Source organism: Hippopotamus amphibius, chromosome 4, assembly GCF_030028045.1.
Source record: "Hippopotamus amphibius kiboko isolate mHipAmp2 chromosome 4, mHipAmp2.hap2, whole genome shotgun sequence".
NCBI classification, from domain to species: domain Eukaryota; kingdom Metazoa; phylum Chordata; class Mammalia; order Artiodactyla; family Hippopotamidae; genus Hippopotamus; species Hippopotamus amphibius.
The window spans coordinates 15,467,229-15,481,735 of NC_080189.1; the positions used below are offsets into that span (position 1 = coordinate 15,467,229).

At 37.9% G+C, this 14,507-nt stretch overlaps 1 protein-coding gene across 7 annotated transcripts in view; it reads right to left on the reverse strand.

Moving 5' to 3' along the window:
* Nucleotides 1-2,655: 2,655 nt before the first annotated feature.
* Nucleotides 2,656-14,507, reverse strand: part of IFT56 (intraflagellar transport 56) — a 44,236-nt gene continuing 32,384 nt past the window's right edge. For 5 of the 7 annotated variants that reach the window (XM_057731684.1, XM_057731688.1, XM_057731687.1 and 2 more), the window contains 7 exons: nucleotides 13,049-13,137; nucleotides 12,751-12,834; nucleotides 11,072-11,141; nucleotides 9,896-10,002; nucleotides 6,329-6,462; nucleotides 4,776-4,958; nucleotides 2,656-3,779 (listed from right to left, as the gene is read on the reverse strand). In XM_057731684.1, coding sequence (XP_057587667.1) covers nucleotides 4,847-4,958; nucleotides 6,329-6,462; nucleotides 9,896-10,002; nucleotides 11,072-11,141; nucleotides 12,751-12,834; nucleotides 13,049-13,137 — 596 coding nt within the window. In that variant the 3' untranslated portion in view covers nucleotides 2,656-3,779; nucleotides 4,776-4,846. Of the gene's footprint in view, nucleotides 4,959-6,328; nucleotides 6,463-7,302; nucleotides 7,389-9,895; nucleotides 10,003-11,071; nucleotides 11,142-12,750; nucleotides 12,835-13,048; nucleotides 13,138-14,507 lie in introns of those variants that run through there. The other 2 variants (XM_057731685.1, XM_057731691.1) reach the window with 2 other exon arrangements.

Genomic DNA, 14,507 nt, shown 5'->3' on the forward strand with positions numbered 1-14,507 from the left:
AACCCCATCAACAATCAGAGATCCCTGGACTTCCTAGGTGGCACAGTGGTTAAAAAGCTGCCTGCCAGTGGGATGAATTGGGAGCTTGGGATTGCCATATATACATTACTAATAAGAAAAAAATATCATTACTCTTATCATGCCTGAACTTGTTCATTTAGGTGAACTGAGTCTTCTTTAAATCTAATAAAATTTCTTCACAAAAAAAAATATCAAATTGTACACTTTAAACATAGGCAGTTTATTGTATGTCAACTGTATCTCAATAAAAGTTCTTAAAAAAAAAAAAAAGAATCCACCTGCCAATGCAGAGGACACGGGTTTGATCCCTGCTCCAGGAAGATCCCCCATGCCAGGGAGCAATTAAGCTCATGCACCACAACTACTGATCTGGCTCTAGAGCCTCTGAGCCACAACTGTTGAGCCCATGTGCTGCATCTACTGAAGCCCGAGCACTTAGAGCCCATGCTCCACAACAAGAGAAGCCACCACAATGAGGAGCCCATGCACAATGAAGAGTAGCCCCTGCTCGCTGCAACTAGAGAAAGCCCGTGTGCAGCAATGAAGACCCAACCCAGCCAATAAATAAATACATAAATAAATTTATTAAAACAAACAAACAGTCAGAGATCCCTGAGAATTCAGTTTCTTTTTTCCCTGTAGGAAGTTCATTTACACAGATGGACTGAATTTTCTATCTGGTTGTGTTTCCCCCTTTGCTTTGGTTGGTGAGAAGCTTGAAGGTGAATTTCTGGCCCATCTTTGGTAATTCTGGAATGTACTTTTGTGTATGAACTTTACTATTGGCTTCCTTTACTCTTACATGCCTTCTGTCTGTTAAGTTTTATTGTGTATGTATTTGGTAACATCTCAAATTGTTTCTGGAACACAGTGGAATATAAGCAACTGACCAAATAAATACAGGAATACATCAATATACAAAACAATGGTGGATTGAATTAGACCGAATGCATCCACAGTTTATGCCATGGATGTCCACATATGCGCTTCCCACTGTCCTCTTCCCAGAGGTTCACCTAGCAGGGTACTTCTTCCCTATATCGGAGGTTTGTAAACTGTGTTGCCTTGAGAGGCAGCCTGAGTGGTGGACCTAACCACCAGGACAGTCCTTATGGTACTTGGCATCTAGACTTTATTTAAAGAAAGGGTTTTGGGACATTCCTGGTGGCCCAGTGGTTAAGAATCCACGTGCCAATGAAGGGGACACGGGTTCGAGCCCTGGTCCGGGAAGATCCCACATGCTGCAAAGCAGCTAAGCCCGTGCACCACAACTACTGAACCTGCACTCTAGAGCCTGCAAGTCACAACTACTGAGCCCATGTGCCACAACTACTGAAGCCCATGCGCCTAGAGCCCGTGCTCCGCAACAACAGAAGTCACTGCACTGAGAAGCCTGAGCACTGCAACAGAAGAGTAGCCCCCGCTCGCCACAACTAGGGAAAGCCTGTGCGCAGCAATGGAGACCCAACACAGCCAAAAATAAATTTATTTATTTAAAAAAATAAAAATAAAGGGTTTTGATGCAGAAGAGTGCAAACTTGTCTATACACTATACATTCAATATGCACACATCACCTGATTGTATTTACCCATGGTTTTATTGTGTACTGTCTCATATCTTCACATATTCCTGCAGTCCGGAGTTGAGGTACATTATGGGTGCATCATCAAATCTTTAGCCCTGCTTCTCTGAGAGCATCTCTGAATATGCAGAAGACTGGTTGACATTATCATAAAATACATATAAACCTGAGACGTATTTTACAGGATGAAAAAGAGAGATGGCTATTTATCTAAGCCATATTAAGGGAGTCATAAATACAGGAAAGTAGATAGAAATTCATTTTTGCCATTAGAAAGTAGATAAAACTATTGTGATTTAATGCCCACTTGCTTGCAACTTTTTAAGTGTATCAAGCCATAAAGAAGAAAAGCAGTCCTTTGGCTTCTGTGTGCTTGGATACATGTTGCATGTGCTACACACATGGAGGAAGCCTGGACATCTTGCTAGCTGTTGAGTTCCAGGATCTACTCTCGTTGCTTCTTCAAAATGAGGTAGGAGGTGTCCCATATATATGGATCCAAACATTCCCATTGCCTAATTTTCTCTCTCAATAGCTTATTCCTATCAAGACAACCATCACACATTACTGTGCTTAGTTGTGTATACTTCTGTTAGACTGAGTTTCTTAAGGATCAGGACTGCGTTCTTTCTCTTTGCACCCATAGCACCTAGTAAATGCTTGGCGCACCATAAACAACAATTAGATGGGAAGCAGAATACATGAGGTCAGGTCTCACAAGTCCCCTGCTCTACCAGTTACTGTATATTTAATTACTCAGTCAACAACTATTTGGGAGCTTTCTGCATATGAGGTGTTATACTATGCACTGGTCAAACAACTTCTGGAATGCGCTGTAACTCAGTAAAGAGACAAATCTAATATGATTGAGCAGGAACCACAGGCCTTAGTGGACAAGGTGTCTTAGGGGATATCTACTTTCCTCTCAAAAAGAGTAAGTGGAGCCCAAAACTTTGTGTTCCCCCTTCACTCTGGGGGTCAGGAGAGAAGAAAAGGCACATGACACACCCAGGGCCCACGCTTAACCACACTCAACAGCATACTATAAATAACCAAACAATAAGCTTTAATTTGAATATGTTACAGTGGAATATAATAATTCTTTTGAAGTACAAAAAATAATTTAAAAATTTTTTCCATTTGCAACTAATATCTGCTACAGATTATAAAGAGTACCTTGATGCTAAGACCTGTACACATTACACTACATTCCTAAGCCTGGAACACCCCCCTTTCCATGCAACACTACTCTGCAATCTTGAGGCCCCACCAAGATGTTTCAGAAGCTGCTATCCTTAATAACAGAATTGGATAGTATCTCTCTTAAACTAGCCTGTATTTATTTTATTGGCTCAATTCTGTAGATTAAAAACTTTTTAAAAAGTTAATCTAAAATTCTGGGAATTGCTCCTTTTGGAATATCTATTTTTTCCCAGAAAACAGGAAAATGGCAGGAAGAAGCTAAAGTGTTAAGTTCAACAAGAACTCATTTAAAAGAAAATCACCATCAGTGGAAAAGTTTCCAAGAATAGGAAATTTGAAAATAATAGCAATTAACTGGAAGACAAATTTCATTGCTAAGAACCACTGAACTGTTCCATGTGTCTTTTTCTACTATTAAGTTCCCTAATATTTTAAGTGAGGTAAGTAAGAATCACAAGGATTCTAAAGATTATACAGCAGGTTCTGTCCAGATCTGACCCACTTAGTAACTTAGATACTGAGAACCGATTACTGAAAAAGCAGAAACAACATAAGGAAACAGAAACTTTGGCATATGAAAAATGATACAACTTTGTTTTCTAAAATTCAGTTACTCAGGCCAGTTTATTTTGATTTGTGCTCTGAATTGAATAGATCTGGGTCTAAATAAAAGGCTGGAAAACTGGCCACCTTCCTAAGCAGAGCTGGAAGAACCCCTTGCACCTGTCCAGAAGGCAGAGGCTCTCTGCCATCAGTGACTTCTCTCCTTAGCTTCTCCGACTCCTGCCATGTTCCCATCTCCATTATACACAGCTTCTTCTTCCACAGTGGATGCTGGGGGTATAGGTGGAAAAACTGACACAGTTCTTACAGGAATTCTTCTTTAGTGCTTCAAGAAATTATGACGCTCAGTTCTCATCCTGGATAGGGATGGCTCTGCACTTTCTACACCTGTAATATTGGTGCCTTAAACTAACAGAAAAAAAATTATGTAATATAGAAACAAAGGTAATCTGGTACATAAAACATGTAGGCCTATCTTATGAAAATAGGTTGTGAGCCTAAAAATGCTCAGTTGTGTAACAGGTTTACATTGCTGAGAGCTCAGAAACATCAGGCTGGTATATGACTTAGGACGAAGAGTCCAGCCATTAGGAAACCCCTCAAAGGGCTCTACACAATCCATTTTCTATTATCATTACATTAATAAATAAAATAATCTTTGTAGCCCTACTTTCAAAAATTGATGTTTATTCAGCAAGATATATGAAGAAAAAACCCAACCTGTTATGTTACCTAAAATATAATGAAGTGACTGATGAGATTTGTACACTTTGTTTCCTGAATATCTTTAAATGTACCACACAGATTTTCTTCACAGTACTCACCTTTAAAAACTGCAATATTCACGTTACTCTACTGTAACCATGCTATTATCATCAAGAATTCAACTACTGAAAGAGTAATTCCATAAGCCTAATTATCTATTAATGACTGGACAGTTTGATAAAGGATCTTACTGCCTTTCTTAGAATCATGTAGCTATTTATAACCTCTGCTCTCCCAAGATTCAGAGATGTAATACAAAACTTTTTATGGAATTTCCCTGTAAAACAGGATCATGTACATAGATGGCTAAAATTAAGATGACATAATGATGGTGGCCTTTGAGCATTAAAGGCATTTGTTATTGCAGCTTGGAGAAAATGCCATGGAATGCTAATATAGAAAAAAAGTGATGCCATTCTCCTTAAAGTCAGTAAATTACATAAGAGTACTCTGAGTATTTTTAGAAGAAAGGCACTAGACAAGTCCAAAGCCTTATTGCTCGTCAGATCATACCAGAGCCGTAGCACAGACAGTGGCTCTAGTTCAGCCAGGAGGCTTGGTCTAAGTAGGCCAGTCACTGATCTTGAGGCTCGAAGAGCAAGGAAGGAAGTGTCAATAAAATAGAGCCCCATATCTTACATAAACTTGAGGAAAATGATTTCCACTTTTATGTCAAAGTGGTGACTGGTTCCTTAGGACTCTGGGCTATTTTAGACAGGCACTCTGTTTTCTTTGGCCCATTTCTTCATGATCCGGATGATGTACTCTACTTGGGTGTTACCCGTGCTTCTTAGTAAATGGAGCACTTCTCGAAGGGTCTCCCTGAGGAAAAGATTTGAAAAGACAAAGTGTTTCAAAAAAGAATGCAAATTAACATGTAAAGAAACTTGTGACTGTTCTTCATATCCTCTGGCAGGGCATTTTTGCTTACTCTTTCACTGTGTGTTCACAGACCATTCATAGCCTTCTACTCTTATGCTGCCATAGTAAATGGAAATGCTGTGAAATCCTTCTCACCAATCCAAGTTTTCCTTGTTTACTTATAAAATATATATCTCTCTCTTTTTGACATACATATTTCCATTTCTATGCTTATTCTGTATGACAAAGTAGAAAGTGTATATCAAGGAGCTGGGTACAAAGTGTTGGGTTCAAATTCCAGTTCTGTGCTAACAAGTCACTTAACTTTACTGAGTCCCAGATTTCTCCTTTGTTTAGGGTGGTAATCAACCCAAACTGGGTGTCACTACCATATCTGTAAAATTTTACAAAGCCAGAGATAGATGATCTCTTTAAGAAAAATAATATATTAATAAATACGGAAGTGAGGAAAGGTAAGGACCAAGATTTGACCAATGTCCAGTATTTATATTTTAAGTAATTTAAATTCAATTAAAATTAAAACTCATGTTTTAAGTAATGCATACTAAAACTTCCCTATTACCTCATCAAATTTATAGATGACTGCCTATTGATCCTCTTCCCTAAGAGTTCTCTCATATTTTCTACATTTCCCCTCAAGCATCTTCTTTCAACTACCCAAGTTCTTTTAAACTTTTATTTAAGACTAGAAGTAGATACAAGGCAGGAAGCAATTTTTGATAGATTATTTACTTATAAAATAGTCATATCTTCCATTCATACATCAGTAACAAATACATTCCATGAAATTATTTTCAGAAAACTGAATTTAGTTTTAAGTAGTTTAACTTTTATTATAAATGAAGCTATAATGCCACATAATTGTATGTAGTCTAATGTCTCAGTATTTCCTGGAATATGAGAAAGTAAAAGAAAAAAAAAGAATTGTTAATCATACTCACTCCATTTCTAATTCTTTGAGGTCTAAACTAAGAGACACAAGAAAAAAGTCTAGAGTCAAAGAAAAGAGCAGAAGAGATTGAAAAAGACACGGTTTATGAAATGGCAATTCATCTGGAGCCAAATATACATCTTTCTCTTATATTTGAGAGCTGTAGTATACTCCATGTGCCCAATATTTTGAATAATCTGATTCTATAAAATAAAAATTCTGGAGGAAAAAGGTCAGATAGAAATATAAAACTTAACCTTTTATTCATCATTCTAAAGCATCACTTCTAGTTTCCAGAAGACGTTATCCAAGAAAGCAATTCTCATCCCCCAGGAACCAGGAAACGCATAGAGGTAGTGTCTCTTGTCTGTCTACTTACTTGGGTTCTCTCCCAGCTAAGATCATCTGGAATATGCCTACACAGGCACCCCTCTTGCCTTCCCAGTATTCAGGGTTGGGATCCAGCCTCTCTAAGACATCAAATGCTTTGGCTGAGTAGTAAAACTGGCCCATCTGAATAAAAGAAAGTACTGTGGTAATACTTGTAGTCAAAAGATCGCACAGAATGAAACTAAACGTTAAGATACCATAAAACAGAACTATATAAAATAAGTGCATGGGCAATAACAACATTCTCAGTTAGCAAATTAGATAAATTTCAATTTCTTATTACAAGAAGGCAAATCACAGTTTGTATACATTGGTTCAATTTAAATCCCTTTACCTTCATTAAGTTTTCAACAATATAACATTTCTTCTACATATAATCAAATTATGCTGTAATCAAAACATTTGTCATTTCTTCTAACTATATTCTAATCTTGAGGATAAACTCTGATGACTGTGATTTGAACTGATTATTTTTCAAGTTTCCTCCACACATTCTGTAGATGACTACTATTATTCATTTTATGCTAATATGATCATGTTCCACAAAAGAGGATGCTCTTTCCCTGACCTTGTCCCTAAAGTCTCAGAATGCCTTGATGTATACTGACTCCTTAACAGCAAACTTTTAAACATTTAATTCATTTTGACAAACTTCTTTCCCAAATACACTATACACTTCCTTGGCCTCGTACAGCATGCTGACTATCATTAAATTCTGCTTAGATGAGGTTTCCTGATGGGCAATCAAAAATGTACAGTGTTACCAATTTCTCTGAAGTCTTCAAGTTGCTGGGCAATCCTCCTCACTCAGGTGGTTTAGTTACTTTTCCTTTCCTGAAAACTGTTGTTTTAAACCTTTGCCAATTTACTTAAGACCTCTACTGCATTCTTAGCTTAGCTTTTTTTCTATACTTCATAGAGAAGACATAACTTTCCTTCCTTCAGGTCAAATTATACTTGTACCTTCATCACTCCTCCCCTCTTTTCTGCTTATCTCACAGAAAGAAGTGTTCTTATTCCTTTTCAAGGTTACTCCTTCTTCCTGTGTCCTAAAAAAATTTTTTTTGGTAAAGTAACACACAAAATGGTGTGGGAAACATACATGCGCAGTTTAATGACTATAATGTCAATACAAGTATACCTACCACCCAGGTCAAGAAACAAAACACTGACAGCAAAACAAAAGCTCTGTGTGTCACTTTCACACCACAACCCCCTCTTTCCCTATTTTCAGTAATTACTAGTCTGACTTTTATGGTCATCAGTTCTTTGACTTTATTTATAGTTTTATCAGCTAGGTATACATCCTTAGACAATATAACTGAGTGTTGCCTCTTCGTACGTTAGCTATGTGAAATAATGCTGTAAATATTCTTTTGCATCTTGCATACGTTTTTATGATTTATCTATATTGTTGGATATAGTTCTAGTTGGGTCATCTGTTAAAGCCTTTTTATTTTGAAATAATTACAAATTTACAGAAGGTTACAAAAAAGTGGTCCCAGGTACCTTTCAACCAATTTCCACCATTACAGCTTACACAACTATGGTACAATATCACAGAACGAAATGGACATCACTGCAACATGTATGCACAGTTCTGTCATTTAATCAAATGTGCAGATTCATGTACTCACCACCCCTATCAAGATACAGAACTATTCCATCACCACAAAGCTGTACTCTCCTCATAGCTGACCATCCCTAACCTCTGGCAATCACCAATTTTTTTCTATATCTCTATACTGTTGTCATTTCAAGAATGTTACAAATATGAAATCATACATCAGTTTTTTAAAGTTTGTGGGCTATGTTATTCTCATTGAATCTGCTTCCTTATTCAGTTCTCTTCTGTGTCTACTAGTGCTTTCTCAGGCCTCATGAAATTCCATTTAGTTGCAGATTTGACATTTTCCTTCCTTAGCATTTGATAAAATAGAAACAAGAAAAAGAGTAATGAAAAACTTTTTTCCTCTCTCTCCTGGTTCTTTTTTTCCCCTTCTGTTCATCTTCATCCTCTGTCTCTTTCACTGACTCTTCTTTCTATTTCTATCCCTTGAATACTGGTGTTCCACGTGGTTCCTCACCCCATTCACTGGTTAATCTCATTCTCTCCCATATTCCACTGCTACTCCTGCTACTGCTGCAGCTACTACTACCGTCATTAACTACTGTTAATTTCTAAAGCCACATTTCTAATCCAAACCTCTCACATGAATACCTAAGCTCCAGGCACACCCTGATAATTTCCCACATGTAATACCTCTACCTGGGAGCCCCAACACACTTCAGATTTAATACATCTAAAATTGAACTAAATTCCTGTCTTTTAGTGTTTTCTTTTCCTCTGTCTTCCCTAACTCACTTAATATCATTGCCATCCACCAAGTTCTATTAAACATTTTCAAGTTTCCTATGTTTTAAAACCTTTTCCATTGACAATGATTAGCTTTATTTTTGTAATGACTCACTTTGAAATGAGATATTATTAATTAATTTGATACTAGACTCTTTTTACTTGATGTTTTCCTGTCTTTTGAACAGGAAGAAATATTCCCAAAATAGGAGTTTTCCAGAATTTCAGGATAGGGCCCCAAACTCCTCCCTCCTCTCTGTCTTTCTAATCCCCACCCCCACCCCCCAGCGCATCCTTTACTAAATCTGACTGCTCTTTCACTCTCTTTTCCTGGTTCCTTTGTCTTTCCTGTCTACTATTTGCGCCATGGTTTTCCCAAAGATTTGGTTTGCAACTCTCTATTCTTCTTACTTTACTCCCTTATCTGGGTGATTTCACTGTTTTTAGGGTTTCAATTACTACTGAAGTGGTGATGATTTTTCCAAATCTGTCTCTTGATGTCAGAGGACATCATTCTTGAGCTTCAGAACCAAACTTCCAACTACCAGATGAATATCTCTACTTGCATGGTACCTAAAGATTCACAGCCTTTGCAAATCTAAAATCTCCTCTCTAGGGACTTCCCAGGTGGTGCAATGGTTAAGAATCTGCCTACCAATGCAGGCGACACAGGTTCGATCCCTGGTCCGGTAAGATCCCACATGCCAGGAAGCAACTAAGCCCTCGAGCCACAACTACTGAGCCCAAGTGCCGAAACTACCGAAGCCCTTGCACCTAGAGCCCATGCTCCACAACAAGAGAAGCCACCGCAAAGAGAAAGGGAACCGTCCCCCCCAGCCACCACAACTAGAGAAAAGCCTGCACGCAACAACGAAGACCCAACACAGCCAATAAATAAATTAAAAAAAAAAGAAAATTAAAATAATTAATCAAATAAAACCTCCTCTCTAAAACACTATTTCATATACATTATTTCATATTTCATTTATATGTATACATGTTTTATGTACACATAAGACCCTGAAATGCTGTCTATCTCTGAGTTCAGTTCATTCATAAAAGGGATGACATTTCTGACATCACTATGCGAATCCTCTCACCTATAGCCATTTAATCTCTAAGACACTTTCCCCTAGTATTTATTCAATGGAGCAATGTGATACTGATCTTCACTTTCCCCTTAGCCTCACTCAGACTCACCTTGTAGCAGTCATTAGCAATGAGCTGTAAGAGGCTAAAGGACTCTCCAGAGGTTTCCATCTTGAGATAAAGTTCCCAGGCTAGTCTTGGTTTCTTATTCATTATATCTACAAAGAGAAACGAAGATTTATGCTTTTTAAATGTATAAGAAATACACTTTTGCATCTTGCTAGTCTGTGGATTTGGTTCTATGTTACAAATACACAAAGTAATGTTAAACAGCTCTTAGGTGGAAAGCTTGCAATGTTGGCATTAAGCTGGTTCCCCAACAGAACTCTACCATACTTATAATACTTGTTAGGCTTCACATCATTATGTCTTTTTAGATTGGGTTGATTTCCAATGGTTCCCACTTTGCTCACCTGCTATCACTAATTCAATCCCACTCATACAGTTTCAGCCTCACTTAGAAGTTCTAATTACTAGGGACTTCCCTGGTGGCACAGTGGCTACAAATCCACCTGCCAATGCAGGGGACACGAGTTCGAGCCCTGGTCTGGGAAGATCCCACATGCCGTGGAGCAACTATGCCCATGCACCACAGCTACTGAGTCTGCGCTCTAGAGCCCTCGAGCCACAACTACTGAAGCCCGCATGCCTAGAGCCCGAGGTCCGCAACAAGAGAAGCAAGCCTGTGTGCAGCAACAAAGACCCAATGCAGCCAAAAATAAATAAATAAACTAATTAATTAATTTTTAAAAAGTCCTAAGTGCTAAAATTTTCCCATGATGTCAAAAACTCAGTGAATATTTTAAATCCAAGTGAAAAAAAGGAGCAAGAAAAGATAGTGGAGAGAGACAGACAGACAGACAGAGATGATAGGCTACATAGTACAAAAATTATGTTTTTGACATTTTACCACTTTTCAGGTCTGCACCATAGTGAAAAGGTAAAATTAGCATAACAATATCATTTAACAAAAAACAATGTAAACTGGGACTCTGAAAGCTTTAACAGGCTAATGGAAGAAGTTAGCGTCTTTTAGGACTGTTCATGCTAGGTCAATGTCATATGGTAGAACTAGTCACAGGGTAAACTTACATAACACATGTACATGGCCACCCTTACCGAGCAGCACTAACAACACAATCTCAGAGTTTACTCATCCTACAAAACAAAACTAGAAAACACTCAATAAAAGGAGGATTCCTCTATAACATTTAAAAGAAGACTCACAGCACCGCGCGAGCCAACTGAGATAAATGTAGTCATTTTTCATCTTCTCACTTTGGATTAAAAGGAAAACCTACAAGAGGAAGAAAAAGGGAATAAACATGAAGATGCTTTTATGGTAAAAATACCCATAGCAGCTTGCCTTACATTAACAAGCATTATAAATGACTAAATTTTATACAGGCTGCTAAGAAAATGAAGGACAAAACTGTGTGGTGATTTTAACACACCTCTCTCAGTTATTGATATCACAAGGTGAATGAGACTGGTAAGCATATAGAAGATATGAACAGAATAATTAACAACTGCATGTGCTACTGGGCAATAAAGCAAGTCTCAACAGATTTTAAAGGATTGGTGTTATACAGACCACACTCTATGACCACAATACAATTAAGTTAGAGATGAAAATAAAATAACCTGGAAAGGATAACATATATACTTGAAACTCATGAAACATGTTTTAGGATAACTCACAAAGATAATGAAAAGATCATTTTGAAACATAATGGAAATTGGAAAATGCTTGGAATTTAAATAATAATAAGTTGAGTAATTTGTTGAATAACAAAATTGAAGTAAATAATTCAATTGAATTATTTTGAATCATTCAGATAATCAGTCTATGGAGTTACAAGTCAAGATAGTGGTTAGCCTTGGGGGAAAGGGATTGACTCAAAAAGGAGATGAGAGGGTTTCCTAGGTTATGATAATACTCTGTTTCATGATTTGGGTACTGACTATTTGGGTACGTTCACTTTAAATATTCATCAATCTGTGTACTTTGATTTGTATACTTTTCTCCATGTATGTTATGTTTTTTACAAAATTTATCCAAAAAAGGAAAACATGAATATGGTTATAAAATCTATACGTCTATTTATATTGTACATTTTTTAAATTTAATTTTATTTTTAATTAAATTTTTTATTGGAGTATAGTTGATTTACAGTGTTGTTGTAAATCAACTATACTGCTGTACAGCAAAGTGAGTCAGTTATACATACACATATACCCACCCTTTTTTAGATTCTATTCCCATATAGGTCATTACAGAGTACTGAGTAGAGTTCCCAGTGCTGACAGTAGGTCCTTATTAGTTATCTAGTCTATATACAGTAGTGTGTATATGTCAATCCCAGTCTCCCAATTTATTACTCCCCTATATTGTCCTTTTTAATGTAACCTAAGAACAATGGAACTTTTAGTAATCCTTTACCATTAAACATTTTATTTCAGTGAGAAAAAGATAACAATGTTTTCATTTATTTATTTATTTATTTTAATTAATTAATTAATTTTATTGGCCGTGTTGGGTCTTTTTTGCTGTGCATGGGCTTCCTCTAGTTGTGGAGAGTGGGGGCTACTCTTCATTGTGGTGTGTGGGCTCCTCATTGCTGTGGCTTCTCTTGTTGTGGAGCACGGGCTCTAGGCACGTGGGCTTCAGTAGTTGCAGCACATGGGCTCAATAGCTGTGGCTCACGGGCTCTAAAGTACAGGCTCAATAGTTGTGGCACACGGGCTTAGTTGCTCCGTGGCATGTGGGGTCTTCCTGGAGCAGGGATCGAACCCATGTCCTCTGTATTGGCAGGCGGATTCTCACCCACTGCGCCACTAGGGAAGCCCCAATAACAATGTTTTTAGATAGAATCATTCAAATGCCTTCAAAAGCAGGTACCCACCTCTTCACCCTCACTGGTATTGCCAGTTGCAGCTTTGGCTTGGGCATAATTAAAGTTGAAGATGTCATCATTACAGAAGTAACTCTGAAAAACACCCCAAGAACAGGTCACATTGAGCATTAACATATAATATATAAAAATATCACTTATATGACGTAAACACAAAAATAATCTTAAGGAATTATCTGATGCCAGTACTGCCATCACAGTAAACGGGTCATGTCTAAAAGTGTCTTATCTGTGACATATTATGTACAGTATTTTGTATACAAAGTCATTTAGAAAATTCTACACTGACCTTAAATGAGTTGAGGTAAATCAAGACATCATCAAATTGCTTAAGCAGGAAGAAACATGAAGCCATGCACTGTCTCCCTGGTATTGTATCTGAAATGGAATGGGAAAAGAAACCAGGTGTATTCATGAAACTAAAAGTTCTCTTTAGCTGAAATTTGAATTATTTGATAATTTAGAGACAGGAATGCACTCCAAGACATCCTTCTAGATTCTGAAATTACAGATTCTGTTCAATGGGCAAAACCTCAGCATGATGGAGGTCACAGTACTCAAGAATGACCAATAATCTCTCTTGTGGTAAACTCTCAGAGTCCAATATGAGCACATGTCCTACAGGCTACAGTTTTCCCCAGATCTTTGATTCCCTCACCCAACTCTATCAACTGCACACTCAACTAATGTGACTTAGCACCCATCATTGCTCATCCAAGACAACCTAACACTTCTGATCTCAAATGGAGAAATAATTTGCCACAGAACTATCTGATCCTGATCCTGACCAATTTTTGTCTGATAACAGATTCTTATTTGAAGTGGCAGAGGAATACCCCACCCTCACCACTGTCACTCCAAATCCTCCCTCCTCTGTTCAATTTTTCCCCCATAACACGTATCACAGTCAGATATACTATACAGTCTATTTATTATGTTTATAGCCTGTTCTCACTAGACTGTACACTGCATAAGGAGAGGGGGACTGGTTTGTTTTGTTTACTGCTGTATCCCCAACACCCTCAACGATTTTTTGTTGCATGAATGAATTGAAGTGGGGAAAGATAGTATTATCAATAAATGGTTTTGATGAAACATTTGAAAGAAAATGAATATCCAGGGGTGATTAGAATATTTTAACAATCAGTTCAGCATGAACACTGTTGATCAGAACAGACGCCAGCCATGGACAACTGGTACAGACAGCCATACTGGTTCTCATTAGCTAACTATTAGCCATTTTTAGATCTCTTTCTCAAATCTTACTCTGAATCTTGAGTGATGAAGCCACAAAATTACTGGTGGGGAACTTCCCTGGTGGCACAGTGGTTAAGACTCCACGCTCCCAATGCAGGGGGCCAAGGATCAATCCCTGGTCAGGGAACTAGATCCCATATACATGCCACAACTAATGAGTTCACACGTCACAACTAAAGAGACAGAGAGCTGCAACTAATGAGCCCTCAAGCTGCAACTAAGGAGCTCACAAGCTGCAACTAAGATCCAGTGAAGAGTCAGAATCAAGATGGCGGAGTAGGAGGACGTGCACTCACTCCCTCTTGCAAGAGCACCAGAATTACAACCAACTGCTGAACAAACATCAACAGAAAGACACTAGAACTCACCAAAAAAAACCCAACCCACATCCAGAGACAAAGGAGAAGCCACAATGAGATGGTAGGAGGGGCGCAATCGCGTTAAAATCAAATCCCATAAATGCTGGGTGGGTGACTCACAAGCTGAAGAAC